The sequence below is a fragment of the Podarcis vaucheri genome, assembly GCF_965113315.1.
Source record: "Podarcis vaucheri genome assembly, chromosome: Z".
In the NCBI taxonomy this organism is placed as follows: Eukaryota; Metazoa; Chordata; class Lepidosauria; order Squamata; family Lacertidae; genus Podarcis; species Podarcis vaucheri.
The window spans coordinates 10,546,053-10,564,672 of NC_138758.1; the positions used below are offsets into that span (position 1 = coordinate 10,546,053).

Here is an 18,620-nt window from a genome sequence, read left to right on the forward strand (position 1 = left end):
AAAAGGGAACAGAATATGAGTTTTATAGAGTAGCATAGACAGAAAGAAAGATGGTAGGTTGATGTCTAAAGTCTAAATGTTTGCAAGGGAGGGAGGGAGAGAGGGAGGGAGGGAGGAAGGAAGGAAGGAGGGAAGGAGAGATGAAATGTAACAATGTTTTAATGTAAGTCAACACATTCAGGGTATGGTCTGAAGGCACACAAGGCCACCAACTTGCCAAAGCCAAGAGGGTCTGAGCCTGCTCAGTGCCTGGATGAGTGATCACATGTGCCTTCAAACTACTTGTATGCCATCTTAGGTTCCATGACTGAAGAAATATGAGATACAAACTCAAGGAAATAACATTAAAAACAAATAATCAATATTCAAGTTTCATTCTGGTTGGAAATGGAAAACTAAAGGATTATGCAGTTGGATTTCCTGAATTTTGAGGAGGGCCTTGAAGGACAAGAATGAGGTGGAACCACCAAACTCCTCAGGGAGAGAGTTCCAAGCATGAGGGACAATGAGGTATGTAGTTGCTTAAGGAAGCAGGAGACATTTGACTAGTTGTGAGTGTTAAGGGATCTGAAAGTCATAGGCAAGCATACGAAACAGAAATAAGAAGAGAAAACTGGGATGGTCCATATTTCCCATTATAGCTCTAGCTGTGAACTTTGCTCCTTCAACTCTATCGCTCCTTAGGTAATTCAGTAAGGATCAATCTATGTTACAGGATAATGAAACAGCAAACAGGAGGATTAGTTCCAGACATCTGGTCCATGCCAAGAATAACAGGTCCCCAAGGACTGACTTTCTTCACTGCAACAGGATTCATCAGATGCGCAACAGCAATTATATGAAATATAATCATTGAACTTGGCCATACCATATTGGCTGCTCTTGCTGCCTTGCTGAAACAAAGGCTGCTGGGGGGGGGAGGGCTTCTGTGTTGCCACTTCAGGATTTCCCACCCCACCCCAAGCATCTGCACGTGTTTGCTTCAGCTGTCTGTAAAGGAATTTGTTCACAAAGTATAGAAACTGAGAATGGAATTATGTAACCACCAATATTTTACAAAACAAAATAGAGGCGGTGTTATATAACATCCTTATTTTCAAAGGAAGGATAGCATAGAGTTCTTCCCTTCCCACCCGCACTATGGCACTTTTCTAAAATCTCTTGTTTGTTCTTGTCTTACTTTACAATATCTTGCCTTGCAATGGCTTTGTTTTTTGTTTTGCTTGTTTGTTTTGAAAAAAGAATCTGCTTGTAATTGCTTCATGGATGCAAGGGTTTTCTGCATTCACCACTGGTCAACAGTGATGGTCCTGTCATTGCAAGAATGCTTTTTTGAGGACGGGGAGTGAGGTGCAGTATTTCAGGTTTTGTAGAATGTGATAAATATGGGCACCAGGCACCCAGCTTCTGTATCCTCTGACCAAATGATTGAGATATACATTTGGAGCTGCAGAGGTTGGAGGTGGGCTTCTGAAAAGAGATGCCAACCCACAGCCTATTGGGAATGCTGTTTAGTGCAGAGCTCTTCAACCTCAAGTTGCACGATGTTGCTGGAGTACAGCTCCCATCATCCCTGACCATTGACTAACACTGGTCTAGTACTGCGACCACTTGGACCACTGCATATCAGTATGAACAGCTGTCATATCTATGATGGGTGACCTCAGTCTTCACCGGCAATGAAAACAGACTTATGCTCCTTCCCGGCTCTAGGGATTCATAGTAATACATACTTATGCATCTGTCACGCCATAAAAAAACAACAATGAACAAGCCCTGACAATCAGGTAGCTTCATGTTAGAGCACACAGAAGGTCCAAGCTTCGACCCTAACATCTCCAGGTAAGGCTGGAAAAGTCCCATATCTAAAACTCTGGTGACCTACTGCCATTTGGAGAAGATAATGAACTAGCTGGAAGGTGGCTTCATGGTCCTGGCCTTGAGCTGAGACGAGGAGGAGGAAGAGCCAGCTGAGCACAAGGCTGCTAAACCACCAGCTGCAGAAGTGAACTAGGTCCCTAATGCTGATGGTTCAAAGCTGAGAGATCTTGAGCCTGGTGTTTTGGAACATGAAGATCCCAAACCAGGACTCTGACAGATGCCATCCTCCCAGCCTTACTCAGGAGATGAATGGAGGGCATCATGTATTGCTATGCCTACCCAATTATGCAGGGAGCTCACCAGGTGGAAGTCCAGAGAAAGGTAAATAAAAGCTCATCTTCAGGCCATGGCTGGACCTTTATGAACCTCAAGGAGGAGGAAGAGAAGCAAGTTGCTTGTGTGGAGCTTTCCATGGTGTTGTATTGACCCAATGGATACATGGAACAGTGGGGAAAGGAGGACAGCAAGTGTCAGTCCAGCCTCCTACTTTCTATATAGTTGATTGACAGGAACTTTGAGGGGTTTTTAAATTTAAAACCCCCCATACATAAACTTTTCCATTTCCTCAGAGTTTAGGAAGGCGTCCAGGAAGACACTTTTTTAAAAAAAGAAACACCCGTCCAGTTTTCTTTTCTTCAATGTCTAGCATCAAGTTGTCAGTGCTTACAAAGTCTCTTTTTATAAAAGGCTACAGCTGGAACTTTCAGGGGGAAATGCAACACCATTTATTTCAGGGATAAGGGAAAACGCAGCAGACGTTGCCTAGACTTGGAACACGGCATTCATTCGTCAATACGTATCAATCCTGCTAACAATCATGACTCCAAGCCAGCTTGTAACAGACTTAGTGTGATAAGAGGGAACACAGTACGGATTTCTTGGCTTCTCTCCATCCCATAGTTTCCTAGGCAGGATAAGTTTAAGTGACTTTTGGAAGCACTGCAGTGAGCTGTGAATGATGGATGAAATGAAAAATCTTTGCTCAGTGCACAGAGAGTAGAGGCGACGCTCGCCAAATCCCTTCTCTGCTGTGTCACTTATTATCTAGACACTTGATATGTGTCTTCGTGCGAGACACATCCCCCCGAATCCCCAGCAAGCCCTACCTTTTCAAAAAGAAAAAGAAAAAAGAGGGAATATTTAAATGTAGTTTTCCCCTCTGATACTTCTGCATCATTTATTAATGTGCTTTCCTTGCTATTTTCTGCCTATTTTGGTGACCTTACTAGCTACAGAGGCATTATGTGCACAAGGATCAAACTGTAGGCTACAGTTTGCTTTTGGAAAAAGATTAAGAGCACTTGAAAACTAAGCCAGGAGATGTTTATGAGTTTTCATACCATTACATACACAACAGATCAACAAGACAGTCTGTTCTGCAATGAGTACAATCAGAAACAAATACGAGGTGTGAAATCTGGCCCTTCTTTTACTTCCACAGAGGTTCCCACTTTTCTACCCCATAGGCTTGGATATCCACATCCATGTTATAGGAAATCTTGGAAATCTCTGGAAATTGGATGTGCATCCTAATGTGGGATTATTTTCAGTAGGATACATATTTCAATGGAGAGTCTCTCCATTGACTTTCCGTGGGATGTGCATCAACATGCAGATTGAAGCATGGCTGCTATCCATTACTTCTGGGATGCATGTCAAAGTACACATCTAAATACAGCTGTTGTCTCTTGCTTTCACTGGGGTGCATCACATTTCTAGCTTTTTATCATTTCTCCCCCCCCCCAAAAAAAAAGAAAGCCCTTGGGGAAAGCTAGCCAGATAGAATTGGTGGTTTCTGGTTAATTTTCAGATCAGAAATTGAATCTTCCAAAGTATCATGCCATTTTTAATCAGGACTCTGTGCCAATCCACAAAAAATTGAATGTCTGGATAAGCCAACATATAGACATCACTAGAGACAGATATATCAACCCATAAATAATAATTTTGAACAAAGATACTTTACATATACAGTGGTACCTCGGGTTACAGACGCTTCAGGTTACAGACGCTTCAGGTTACAGACTCCGCTAACCCAGAAATAGTACCTCAGGTTAAGAACTTTGCTTCAGGATGAGAACAGAAATTGCGTGCCAGCAGTGCGGCGGCAGCGGGAGGCCCCATTAGCTAAAGTGGTGCTTCAGTTTAAGAACAGTTTCAGGTTAAGAACGGACCTCCGGAACAAATTAAGTTCTTAACCTGAGGTACCACTGTATGGACAACAGTCATCAGATGTTGAGTAAATCAGCAATGGACACACATGTGTGAGCCAGACTTTAGTCTCCTTTCAGAACAAACTGGGGAGAGGAAATGCAAAGAGGCATTTTGTTGGTGAAGCTAAGATTTTTAAAACTAGGGAGGAATCGCTGGAGCTGATGCCAAAAAGTTAAAACTGTCCAGCGACCCAAGCTATTCTTAGGCACAAACCAAGGGTTGGCCAGATTTGCCTGTTTCTGTACAAAACAGGTGCGCTGAGACCAGAGACATAGCTTTCTGCTGAGCTGTTCGAATTACAGGGGGCATCCACTACAGTTACCCTTGTGTCTCATTCTGATTTGAATCAGGATCTAAATTAGGTTCAAAACAATCAGCGTTAGTGCTGAAAATTGGTGATTTCAATCAAGAATGTAGTGGAAAGAAGTAAAACAAATAAAAATGATAGACTTAGCCAGCTGTTCTATTTTTCCCTTTTTTAATCTCATAATCACCCATTATTGTCTTCTAAAAAGTCAGATGCTTTTGATTTTCTTTTCTTTCCTTTTTTAAAAAAAGATCATCTATGATTTCCAAAAAAAAAAAAAAACCAACCCCCCCCCCAACAAAGTATATGTTGTCAACAGTGCCATGTACAGAGGGTAAGGTTCCTGGATCAAAATTTCATAAAAAAGGAGACCCTGTTGCATTTACAGTGCTCAGAAATAAGTGGCATTCACCAATGTCCCATAAAAAAATGTGGTGTTCTACAGTAAGATCTGTTTATTTTGGAGGGAAGGGAACAGGAGGGAAGGGAAGTGTTTCTTATATCACTACTACGAGATGTGTGGTGTTTACCACCTGCAGGCTTACAGAGCAGAAGTAGCAGAACACCTAGAAGCACTTATCATTTACACTTATCATATAATAATAATAATAATAATAATAATAATAATAATAATAATAATAATTTTTATTTATACCCCGCCCTCCCCAGCCAAGGCTGGCCTCAGAGCGGCTTACAAGCAATAATAAAAACAAGTTAAATGATTACAACTTAAAAACAAAATTAAAAAATACAACATACAACAATATTGAATCATTAAAATATTAAAATGTAGCCTCATTGCAGAAGGAGAAGGAAAAGAAAAAAGAAAGAGAGGGAGGGAATCAAATTGGCTCCAAGCCAAAGGCCAGGCGGAACAACTCGCCCCGCAGAAAGAAATCAGATCCTGCAGAAAGAAAATTAGGCCCCGCAGAAAGAAATCAGATCCTGCAGGGCCCTGGTCTCGTGAGGCAGAGCGTTCCACCAGACCAGAGCCAGAGTTGAAAAGGCCCTGGCTCTGGTTTAAGCCAATCTAACTTCCTTAGGGTCCGGGACCACAAGGGTGTTGCTATTTATGGACCTTGAGGCTCTCCGTGGGGCATACCGGGAGAGGCGGTCCCATAGGTACGAGTGTCCTAGGCCGTGAAGGGCTTTAAAGGTCAAAAGCAGCACCTTAAATCTGACCCTGTACTCCACCGGGAGCCAGTGCAGCTTGAAAAGCACTGGGTGAATATGCTCCCATGGCAGAGACCCCGTGAGGAACCTCGCTGCAGCATTCTGCACACGCTGGAGTTTCTGGGACAGCTTCAAGGGCAGCCCCGTGTAGAGCAAATTACAGTAGTCAAGCCTGGAGATGACGGTCGCATGGATCACTGTGGCCAGGTCGGTGCGGGAAAGGTAAGGGACTGTCAGGGAACTGACATCGGAGCTAGAGGCGGAGGGAAGGCTCTCAAATGATGCTGGAGAAGGGCCCAGCAGGGAGAGAAGCAGCTCAGCCGATGGGGAAGCAAATCAGTGCAACACCAGGGATAAAGGGGGGCAGATGGGGGAATCGGAGAGAGGGCTCCAGGACTCTTCACCGGACACCAGCGGGGAGAGCACGGGTCCTCCGCTACCCACGCCCTCCCTGCGCAGAAGACTTCCGCGCAGGGAGAGTAGGAGGAGACTTGGCGTCAAACAACTTTTGTGTTGGAAAAGGTTTAAGAAATGCCCACTGAACAGATTCTGTTAGCGACTGAGGCAGCCACGAAGTGAAGGGCTGTCCAGACAGAAAGGTTTAACAAGGCAACACAGCCAGGAGTTGCGGTAACTTACGCACGAGCAACCCCACACTCATTACAGGGACCAACTGCTTGATGCAGCGAAGGTGGAAAAATGTCGCCTTGGCTGTTGCTGTAACTTGCGCCTCCATGGAAAGGGAGGCATCAAGGATTACACCCAAACTCTTAACGAAAGGCAATGGCACTAATTGGGCCCCCGCAAGAGAAGGGAGTTGGTCCCTCATCCCCATGCCATCCCAACCCACCCATAGGACCTCTGTCTTCGAAGGATTTAGTTTCTATCGGCTCCCACGAAACCATGCAGCCACAGCTTCCAAGCATCTGGTCAATTTGACAACCTAAAGGTGATAACCTGCTATTAGACAAGCTAATCTACACAAAAAATAATGAAGAGAAGAGAGATAGAAAAATACAAGGTCCTCTCTCACAGATGTGTCTTTAAATTTTGCTCCATCTAGAAAAAGATGTGTTCTCTAACTATCCATCCATCAGTTGTGCCAGCAAACATTCCTCATAACAGCCCGATATTCAATCCAGGTTAATATCCGTTTATTCCTCCCTCTGCTGATGTTTTCCCAATGCTCAGTCCAGGCAGCCCAGATTCATTATTTTCCTTCCCATCCAAGAAGTCTAAAAGAGATTCCCCAATTTTAATTATAAATAAGTGTCAGCCATAATATTGGTCCAGTCCAACCTCACAACTTCCAGGCTAATCCCCCCCCCCAATTAATTTCTTTGCGGTGTTTCTATAATATAACAATATTCCACTTCCATTTCCAGTTGCCATAGTTTTCCATCCTTATCTTTTAGAAAGAAGCTGCTATTATAACCTATCAGTAATCACTGATCATTTCCTCTTATCACGCCTAACGATTAACTACCAACAAGAGTCAAGCTGGGAGGTGATGATAAGCCAATCACATATTGGCTATCTCTTGTCAAGTGCCTGCTTTCCTCACTACCACCACCCTCTCCAGGTATCAGTTATCATGTAAATTAAGCATGTGGATTCGGGGCACAAATCAACACATCTGTCATCCTAGCATCTCTTTGCAAATGTAGTCATCTAATGAAAAAATAGCATGCCCAGGGAGAATGCTCTTGTCAGTTTCCATACTGTCTACTGCTAATCAAGGCCATTTGGCAATGAGAATACCAGCCCCCACAAGAGATGGCAAAAGGCAGAAAATAGCCTGGGACATGATACATTTTGGCACCTGAGAAACACAAAATGGGTGCTTCCCCACCAGAGAAGAAGGGAGTGAGTGAATATCTACATCTGGAACAATGGAGGCAATAAAGATCTACGGGAACAAGGAGGGAATCAAATCAAGTGGGAATTAAAGGGGAGCTCCTGCCATTTCTTCCCTAGAGTTGGGAGGAGGGATTGGGGGTGTGTGCCAAAGAGGAGACAGATCCAGCCTCCAGGGAGTGAACCACAGCAGTTGCTGCCACTGTGGCAGCAATAGCAACAGTAGGTGATGCATTCATAGAATCATAGAACTGTAGAACTGGAAGGGACCCCAAGAGTCATCTAGTACAACCCCTAGCTATGAAGGATTCTCAGCTAAAGCATCCATGATTACCCAACCTCTGCTTAAAACCCTCCAAGAAGGAGAGTCCACCACCTTCTGAGGGAGTCTGTTCCACTGTCAAATGGCTCTGACCATCAGAAAGCTCTTCCTGGTGTTTAGCCAGAATCTCCTTTCTTCTAACTTGAAGCTTGGAGGCCAGATCTGCTGTCCCTGTGCCTCTCGCCACCCGAGGCAGCAGCCTCACCTTGCTTCATGGGTGGGTTGGCCCTGCTTGGGCATAAGGTATCCACCAGAATGAAACTTAAAGATGTAAAAAAGTTTGAGTGTATGCTTTGCATAGTATCCAAACAGCCTGAAAAAAGAATTAAAAAATACGTGGGAGTTGTATGCTGTATGGCCTAGGATGACTCCAGGGGTCCAGAAGGATAGGCCTGGTTACCCTCCAGAAGTCTGAACTTACCTACCCTGATATAGAGCCTACGGACCAATAGCATCATCATGTTACTGTCCCTGTCCAAATGCAAACACAGCAACAAGTCCTGCCTAGAAGCGGGTAGCCCCACCCCTGTATTTGTAGAATCTAAAGCTGAATGAGCAAATTCATTAGAACACCTTATATAAAACATGTCTCTGTTTTTAAGGGCCTAGACCCATCAATCATGAAAGGGAAGCAGACCTTAGAGGAAGGCTGAAAGTTCCCATCAGAACATCCAATTTCTGGATTAGATATAATGAATGTTTGCCAGGAGTCAGGCGAGGGCTGGGCTGGATAGGCAGACTTATTTACCAAAATCATTTGAATACATTGCAGAAAACCCAGTTCTGTCTCTACATGTCCAATTCGCGAACAGAGAAGAAGGCTGAAATCCACTGAATAAATTACCTGTTGTTAATTAATTATTCACCCAGCTCTAGTCATTGTCTCCGGATCAGTGAACTATAATTTGTAGCTTAATCATGGATGGCTGTAATATATGTAAATTCCGTACCCATAAACTATTCAGCTTGGGCAGTGAAGGATGGAAAATGCTTTGAGTTAGCAGAGAATCGTACGAAGCTTGAGCAGTAAAGCATGCAGCAACATTTGCGAGCCACATAATTGGAGTCCCTTGAAGTAAACTGTTAGGCTGGAGCGCTGCTAAAATTAAACTGATATTTATTTACATGCTGGCCAAATAGATCTCTATTGGAGGGGGGAGCAAAATGAGGGTCAGTACTTTACAAGGATTCCCTCCAAAGCCACGATGGACATCTATGAACTTTGTACATAGAGATGCATTCTGACCTCTCTGCCCACAGTTCCTGTCCATGCCCAACATCAGCACATGACATTAGCACAAAGCTGTTAGCACACAATGCTCCAGCACTGCCCCCAAGCCCTCTGTTTTGCACTGAGCAGGTAGGAATAACCATTCCTATCTGTCAATCCTGGTTTCTTTCAGTTTCTCATTTTTCCAGTCTTATGTTCCGTTCTCTATATTTCTAGATAAGTATGCAAGTCCTCACGAAATTTCATCAACATTTAGTGCAGATTGCTCCTAATACACACTGTTGTTGTTGTTTAGTCGTTTAGTCGTGTCCGACTCTTCGTGACCCCATGGACCAGAGCACGCCAGGCACTTCTGTCCTCCACTGCCTCCCGCAGTTTGATCAAACTCATGCTAGTAGCTTCAAGAACACCATCCAACCATCTCATTCTCTGTCGTCCCCTTCTCCTTGTGCCCTCCATCTTTCCCTAATACACACACTTTTGCCTAAAGTGCACTTTTTTTTTGCAAAGCAATGTTCCCCAATAGAATCCATTTTTTTGCATGTTATTTTCACTAACATATGCATTTTTATGAACATTTTGCCCTAGTTATGCATATGCATTTTTTGTACATTACTTGGCTGGAAAACTGCAGTGCAAAATTTGGAGAAGTGCAGATGTCGAAAGGTGGCTATGTTTCTGTTTGTGTATTTGTTACAGGACGTGTGACTTTGGGTAGGTTTCCTGCTCAGAGCTTTTTGGAAGTATTTATCAGTATGTAAATGTTTCTAAATAAATAAATAATGCAAAATGAATCACGTTTCCATCCCATCACTATGTTCAAGCAATACTGCCAGCTGTAATTTCTTACAGTGCTCTGGCTGCATTGCTCTGGTGCAGGGTGGTGGACCTCAGGCCCAGGCCCTCTCTGTCTGGCCCTCAAGAAAATCTCTTTAGGCTGCACACCTATTCAGTCATACCCCTCACCTGGCTTCCTTGACATCTTCCTTGAGTGTTTTTGTTTGGCTGGAATGCACCCTTGAACTCTGATAAAGCCTCTCACTTGCCTGGATGGAGGATAGAGAAGGGCATGTGGATTTGTGTCAACTGCTGCTGACTAAAACTGAAGCTAGGCCATAGGGCAGCCATTTTGTGACTGGCACCCACGGCACTTTCTCAGAATTCCAAATGTGCCAACTCTGGTTCACAATCCTTGTGCTACACAAAGTGCCAATGTAGATTACCATTTAAGTGCATCGGTGCCCACGATGTATGGTAAAACTGACAGGGTGGCAAAGATGACCAAGTTACCCAAGTTAGATCACCTGCTGGCAGCACCCAACCATGTGACTTTTCTGCCTAAGGAACCCAACATCATATTGTTATACTCTAGGGGAATTTAATTAACACTTTCTCATTATTAATGCTCTATTGTTGCCCTATTGAAACCAATTAGGAAATCCCATTTCCCCCCCTCCCTTCCACTCTCATAAAAAGAAGCCCATTAAGCTAATCTAGATGCCCTAATCTTTGATAGCCAACTGTGGGGAAAGTAGCATGATGCACGATCTTGACCTTTACCAATACTGTATATTTTGATTGGCTGCCTGTTCTGCCACTTCTCGTCCATTTAGCAAAGCTGTAAACAAGGGAAAATGCTGAATGGCACAGCCTAGCAAATTGCAGAATGTTGAAAAGGTCAAAATAGCACAGCAGAATGTTACTATCCTGTAATTTACAGAGTATATGAGCCATTCACATTCTAATAACTCATTCTCATGACAAGCCCAGCAAAAAGACCATAAAAGTCACAGTGTGAATCCATTTCCAAAAGTTTGATCTTTTCTTTTCTTTTTTTTTCTAATAAGGGTGAGAATGGGATACAAACTTAACCCAGTTTTAATTTCTGTTCCTCCCTCTAGCACCTAAATGCAAACCTCCACCCCACCCGCAGCAATGCCTCGAATAACACCTCATAAAAACGAATGTTGGCAAGTTCTCAAAGCCTAACCATGAGCAAGAAATACATTTCAGCCGATATCATTTTCTATTTGTTGTTTTCTGAAAACAGGTTGAATTGCAAATCGTTCAAGTGCATTCATTAATGTAAAACAGAAAACCTATTGCGTTGGCAATGGGAAAACTTTTCCACCAATAGACTTCTCTCCCCTCCACCCCCATAATCAAGTTACCGGTAAGTCTGCCAGTTTTCTGGGAGCTTCCCAGGGACCTGTGTGTGCTAACCTTTAAATGACTTTAGGCAGAAAGGATACATGTTTCTCACCATCATTGACACCACTGGTTCTATACAATAGGGGCTGTGATACTGATATAACCACATTCCAGGTTCTACTTCAAAGTTGTGGGGGGGGGGGGAGAGACAAGCATTTCTCAGTAGCAATGTACCTTGGATTGAGTGTGGGATTAGAAGGGCTTTTAGTCTGATGACCCAGCAGAGCTCAACTGCCACAATGGGGGCTTACCAGGCCTATGCAGAGCTTGTTCGAGGCGCTCAGGGTGGGAGTCTTGCTATAATAAAGTTATAAACACAAACAGAAAAAGCAGGCAGTCCCTAATGGGGGCCCCTGGTCCTCCAAGGCCTGAGACAAGTGCATGCAACTGCCCTCCCCCTCCCCCTGGCCTGCTGCTTGCTTTTGGATTTTGAAGTTTTGTCTCATAGATATACACATTTTTTTCAATCAGGGTCTCCTAACGTCATGCAGTATTATGTGGATTTTCATGCAGACTTCCCCTCAATATATGTATCTACATGCACATTTTCTGACTGGAGACTTGCACTGCAGTTTTGAAGGATGCTTGTGTATCAGTTCATGTACTATTTGGGGAGGTGTGAAGACAGGTATGTTCACATTGAAATGCAAACTGAAGCAATTTTCCTCTCTCACTTCTGCAGAGCTCCCTTGTTTGCCAGGAAGGGAGCTTGTTCCAGGTTTTTCCCCTGGCAGAAGAAGGTGCCCTTCTTTCTGGAGAAACCTAGTCAATGAATGTCAGTTGTCCTGACCTGGGAAGCATGGCTACATGAATCTGGAACTGTTGAGGGAGAAGCAATAGGTGGATATTCTGGAGAAATACCAGGAGTGGAGACCTTGAGGAATCATTCTCTGGGGCTGTGCCCCAGTCAGAGGAGAACCACCTATCACCACCAGCATCAATAATCATCACCATTACCCATTTGATTAAGGTGACATACATGGTTCTCCCTTTCTCCATATTATCCTCACAAAAACTATATGAGGTAGGTTAGACTCAAGGGCAGTGACTGGCCCAAAGTCATATTAATGGCTGAGTGAGGATTTGAACGCTCATTTCCCTATAGTCCAACACTCTAACCCAGCCTTTCTCAACCTTGGGTCCCCAGATGTTGTTGGACTACAGCTCCCATGATCCCTGACCACTGGTCCTGCTAGCTAGGGATGTTGGGGACCCAAGGTTGAGAAAGGCTGTTCTAACCACTACACACGCAAGTTCTCTTGGAATAGAGAACTTGGACTACAGCCCTGTACCCTGAAAGAAGGTAGTGGTGAAGTTACAGTTTTCTGTGAACAGGTTGGGACCAAGAAACTGGTCTATAAGTGATCCTGAATGTTACTGAAATAAATATATTCAGTGCTTTTTTTCTGGGGTGTTGCAGGGGTATGCATACCCCTAAACATTTTGTGAATCTATGTTTGGCCTCATTGAGGGGCCATATTTCAATATGAGTAGGAAAATGAGAGTACCCCTAAATATTTTTTTTCTTTTTTAGAAAAAATCACTGGGTATATTTAATTGTTAGCAAACCCCATAGTCCTCTTTGAAGTGCGACAATAGATACTGGGGAGTTTAAGGTACCCTCCTTCCGGGTTACCTTTGATCTGAGCCAACAGAGCTGTTTTTACATTTTTAGTGGGAACAAATACTAATGAATTGGTAAGAGCAGGATTGATCCCAATGCTGCTCCCTGGCTCCAACTAGGCTCCAAAGGAAATCTTTCACCTCCTTATCAAAGTGTTGGAGAGCCCAGCCATGTCCATAATGGAATCAGATCTTTAGGACTGAAAGCTTTGAGCAAATCAATCAAGGCTGATGCTTTGATTTAAGCACACTTTAAAGAACTTTCCAAATGAATAATGGACTATCTAAATATTTTATCTATAGGAAAATGGCTTGGGGAAGTTTGCAGAATTGTTCTTATATTGGAAATTCTTTTATTTTAAAAAATTAGTTTATGTTTTTAGCGTTAAGTTTTCTGATACGTTTTGCAAGAAGTCATTAATAAATGGAACAAATGAGTCAATAAAATTCTGGGAATTGTTCAGTATGTCAGACCAAATGCTGGTCAACGAAACAAAGGCTGAATTTTTAAAAAACCTCAATCCTAAGAATGTGAAAGTGTTAACAAATACAGGAGAGAAGGATGTTTACTTCAGATAAGACTAAGATGCTTTACAAAGTAAAATAAGTTCAAATGGTACATAGAGGAACACTCTTTTAATTAATCAAATTTATCATCAAAAGTGATGGCAGTGGCAACAAAATCATAGACAAGACTAAACAAAAACAAAAACCCACAAATATAGTTAATGAAAAGCAGAGGAACAGGTGAAATGGTTGGGCAGAAGCCACCAGGAACAGAAAAGCTGTTCCAGTGGCAGAGCACCTGCTTTTCACATGGAAGATTCCAGGTTCAATCCCCAGCATCCTCAAGAAGGGCTGGGAGACATCTCTGCCTGAAACCCAGGTGAGCTGCTGGGCAGTCATTGTGCTCAGCACTGAGCTATTTGGACCAATGGCCTGATGGTATAAAGCCACTCATTGTCTTAGGTTAGCTCAAGCATAGAAGAAATGGAAAGGGTAGTTTAGCTTGTACACAGAGTGTCGCCAAGGCTGGTTGCTTGGCATCCATCTGTCTCGGGAGTCAATGGAAGAGTGCATCTTTGCTGGGTCCCCAACCAGTGGTAGATTTTGTCCTTTGAGACTGATTGGGCATACAGAGGAGTCCAGTGGTAAGTGGAGCCAAAGCCAATGACAGGCAGAGCCAATTCGAGTTTGTCTCCATCATCCTCCCTGCTGAATTCTTGAAGAGTTAGTTGACAGCCAGTGCCGCCCTCTGGACTGAATATAAATACAGGTGGAAAGCAGACTGAAATTGGTGGGGCAATGCCACATTTACTCTAATAAATCTGCCTCAACTGGCCCCAACAATTGCCCACAATTGCCACCTGTTGAGAAGTCTGCCTAGTAATACTTTTCATATTGTTACACCCACTGAGATCCTGTAGGATGGAGCACCCTGACAACCACACATCTGCTAATACTCTTTCCTGTCTTACCAAGGCAAAATGAGTCTGCAGTAATGTGCCTATTGTCAAAGGACTATGTGATCTTTCTAAAATAACTGTGAGACAGAACTTATGAATGTGAGATTGGCTGTCCTCTTGGGATTAATTTATTGTCTGCCTTAGCATGGCAAAAGGAAATTAATATGATTTGGAGAATCTTCTTCATTTTGTAGCTCTCTTGAAATCTTATTCTAAATTTCGAGCACCGTATAATGGGAGCTGGGGAGAGAAAATATGTGGAAAGCAACTCCAGCTTTCAGTTTCTGTCTCAGTTTGACAGGATTGTTTTGATCTTTGTCATCATATAAAGGAATGGAAGAAAATGCTTCTTAGTAAGAACAAAGCCAACTTTAGGTATTATCTGAAGCCTAGAGACTGCAATTAGGTCACATAACTAGTTGGACTTACTGAAGAGCCTGCTTAGATTCCATTTATTTTGTATGTTCCTTGTTCCAAGTACAGCAGCAGGGATCATTCTGTTCCTAACTCAAGAGTTACTTCTGTTAGTGTTGAAGCCTACCAAGAGGAAGACGGGTGGAGGTGTTGCTTAGCAACCTGACAGAGTGACATGATGTTAGCTGGGTGTGCCCTGATTGGTTGTGTCATTCTGAGGGAGTTTTATGCAACAGAGCACTAGGGGTTCAGCCTCCTCCTGGGCTACATTACTCCCTGGGGTTGCTTCACATCCCCAAGGGCTGCCCACGTTTCCCCTGTTACCCACCAACTTTGGCCCCTGGCCTCACCCAACCCCAGTATGTGACCCGTGGAATGTTGGGTTGGGAAAAGTTCCCTTCTCCTGTCATTAACTCCACTGTGCTTTGTATGAAGAAGCCCATTCTTTTGTCTGTCCTGTTTCTCCTGCAAAATATTTTCATTAGATGACTTACTTACTAGTAATATGGGAGAGAAAGGAAAACCCATCTTTCTCTCTTTCCACTTTTTCCATAACTGAATAATTGTCTATCATGCCCCTACCCTGAGTACTGTTAAGAACACATCATTTTACAAGCATGTTTGCTCCATGCACAGTAAGAGCTGGCTGTTGCATGTGCCATTTCAGACACCTGTGGCACCATCCATCATCTTCTCAAGGACGCACAGGCCCATTGTCTTAAATAGCCAGTTAGCAGAGTTCCTTGACACTACGCAAACCCATTTTCTGCAGCTGTTGTGGCAATAAATTCCACCCTTATAAACGAGAGCACTGCAAATTGACTTGCATGTAGTAACGCTGGCAATAAACTTTTCTGGCTTTATTCATTTTCTCCAGACTGTTATCCCCCCAAAATGCAACTTACCCAGCTGGACATCTATCATGCTCGTCTGGTTCTCCATAGGGTACATCGGCTGAGGAGGCCTCTTAGTGACTAAGGCTAGAAGAGAAAAATGAGACAAAAGAGGGATGAAGGAAACTTCAGACAAATGGCAGAATAAGGAAAACAGCTGTCACAAATGGCTGCATTTTTGTAGTCTTGGTGCAACAAACATTTATTATATTTATTGTTTTGGTAGTGTCAGATTGCAGTAGGAATATAGGGACATAGAAACCTGCCTCATGCTGAGTCAGACCATTGGTCCACCCAGCTTAGTATTTCTGACACTGCCTGGCAATTGCTCCCCAGGATTTCAGATAGGAGCATCTCCCAACCCTGGCCAGAGATGCTGGCAATTGAAGCTGAGACCTTTGGCATGGGAAGTAGATGCCCAACCACTGAGCTATGGCCCTTCCCCCTAAATAAGGCCACGTGGGCAGCTAAGATTGGACAAACCTGTTAATTTAACTTCTTCAAGTTTCTTTTTTTTTAATCTTAAATTCAGTTCTTCACATTTGTGCAACAATTTGCTTTTTAAAAAATCCTCATGGAAATTTGCCAGCAGTTTAGTACAATTTTCCCCCTATTGTATTTCTGTATAACAACAACAACACCTTTATTGTCATTGTACAACCTGTGTACAATGAAATTAAACAAGCCTCCCTCCCTCTCCCCCCAACACTCAATCTCTTATCAAACAACACACCACCTCACAAGTCAATTATACTATGTTATTTTCCATTCAAGACCCTAACAGCCCACAGATAGAAGCTATTTTTTAGCCTGTTGGTACGGCTGATTATATACTTCTATAACTCCTGCCTGAGGGTAGAAGATTAAAGAGGTGATGCCCGGGGTGTGAGTCATCCCTGAGAATTTTTCTCGCTCTCCTAAGGCAACGATCCCTTGCGCTGTCATCTAGCGGACTCAAGGGACAGTCCATATCATGTGCTGTATTCACCACCCTCTGTAGAGTTTAGAATGGCATATACTCTAAAAAGGACTGACAAACCCGGGACCAGGAGGAAGGGACACTGGAAGAAGATTGGATTGTCTATTTCTTTTTTCTATCATTAGGAATGCTTTATAAAATTGATGAATGTTAGAAAAATGTTGAAATGAAATTACTTGGCTCTTGTAAAAATGTTTAAAGAATTACCATATGTTTTGCTCTATAAGACTCACTTTTTCCCTCCTAAAAGGTAAGGGAAAATGTGTTTGCGTCTTATGGAGTGAATGCAGGCTACACAGCTATCCCAGAAGCCAGAACAGCAAGAGGGATTGCTTTCACTGTGCAGCGATCCCTCTTGCTGTTCTGGCTTCTGAGATTCAGAATATTTTTTTTCTTGTTTTCCTCCTCCAAAAACTAGGTGCGTCTTGTGATCTGGTGCGTCTTATAGAGCGAAAAATACGGTAGGTAAAAAGGTAATGTTTATGAGAAGTTGGTAAAAATAAGATTTAAGTCTTAAGCTTTAAGGATTTTATAAGATAAGATGAAAATAGAGTAAGGTAATGTAATGACAGAATACTATGAATTATGGAAAGGATTTGCTGTGACAACTATTAATCAAGATACAAGAAAAGGGAGGAGGAGGAGGTCATAGAAAGAAGGTAATGAAGGTGGAGAATTTGAAAATAATGGTTTTATTTTTTCTCTTTTTTCTTTTTTCTGTTTTGTCTTTTTTCTTTGTAATTTTATAAAGAAAAAATTCTTTTTTCAATAAATATTATTAGAAAAAAATATAGAATGGCATATACTCTAGACTCCTGGAATTATAATCACCTCACCAAGCTAAGGTGCAGACCTATAGAAGCTCTACCTTCCCCAATCCACTTCTAATAAAATAACATTCCAGTATTCATATCAGACTTTCAGAGCAGATTTTCAGTTATCTCCTTCCTTACATATAAGCAGGATACATTCAGATGAAAAGTTCTGTTTACCCAGACAGAATAACCATGAGTGGATCTCCTAAGACTTATGTTGCTTACACGTACAATTTTATTAGAGCAAAATGGGAAATTCCATTTGTAAGAATGGAATTGGCGCAAGGCACCTCATTCCAAACTCAAAAGTGACACTGGGCCCCTAGGAAACATCCAGCCCACTGAAACAATTAAATTACTTTTGGAATAGCTGAGGAGCAGAAAGTTGATGGCAGGAACCTAATAATCAATTTCTTTTGCTAACGCACTCAGGACCTCTGAATGCTATTAGAGGAAGAAGGAAGAGCTGTCATTGCTACCTAATCATATATGGTGCTATCTCTGCTGAGAATTTTCAAAAGCTGTGGGATGGATCATAGCACAATTCTCAAATCCTAATTTGCTTCAGTATAGATACATACTAAGGACTAATTTATGTGGCTCTGGCCAGAAAGTTCAATCTAGGGCACAATTCAAGATACTGGTAAATGGTTTTAAAGCCCTGAATGGCTTAGGGCCAGCACTGCCAACTCCCATATCAACTTGGCTGCTCCCTAAGATCTGACCCTGCTCTGTGTCCCACCTACAGTGGGAGCAACAATGGGTAGCAAGAGTTTTCTTTCCATACTCCTCTCTCCTATCCCTTTTTCCTTTTGTGCTGTGCCTTTTAGACTGAAAGCCTGAGCTCAAGGCCTGACTTTTTTTTTAAAGTTTGGGTGAGGAGTATGATGAAAATAGGGGGGAATCCTTCAATCTAGTATAAAATGAAGGAGTTTAGGAGATAGAAGTACCTGGACAAATCTGTCAATTTTGGTTCTCAGAGTTTCTTATGCCCCCCCCCATCTTATATTCCATTCTCTAATTTTCCAGGATAATTTACAATTCTTTTTTTTTAAAAAAAAAAAAAACCTCAGGAAAATTCATCAGCTTTTGGGGGGCAAATTTCTCCTAATAAATGCATTTTTGTATGTAGTTTTGACTAATAGACTTTTTTTTGCAATTTATTTGTGAGTTGCTGTGCCCACCAGTTGAAGCTGGACCACAGGGTGGGAGCTAAAAAGGTTCCTCACTTTGG

General features: G+C 42.6%; 1 protein-coding gene across 5 annotated transcripts in view; it reads right to left on the reverse strand.

The window, feature by feature from the left end:
- IL1RAPL2 (interleukin 1 receptor accessory protein like 2) overlaps positions 1-18,620 on the reverse strand; it is a 491,230-nt gene that overhangs the window by 106,610 nt on the left and 366,000 nt on the right. For all 5 annotated transcript variants that reach the window (XM_082207241.1, XM_082207242.1, XM_082207240.1 and 2 more), the window contains one exon: positions 15,605-15,679. In XM_082207241.1, the coding sequence (XP_082063367.1) occupies positions 15,605-15,679 (75 nt within the window). The remainder of the gene's footprint in view (positions 1-15,604; positions 15,680-18,620) is intronic.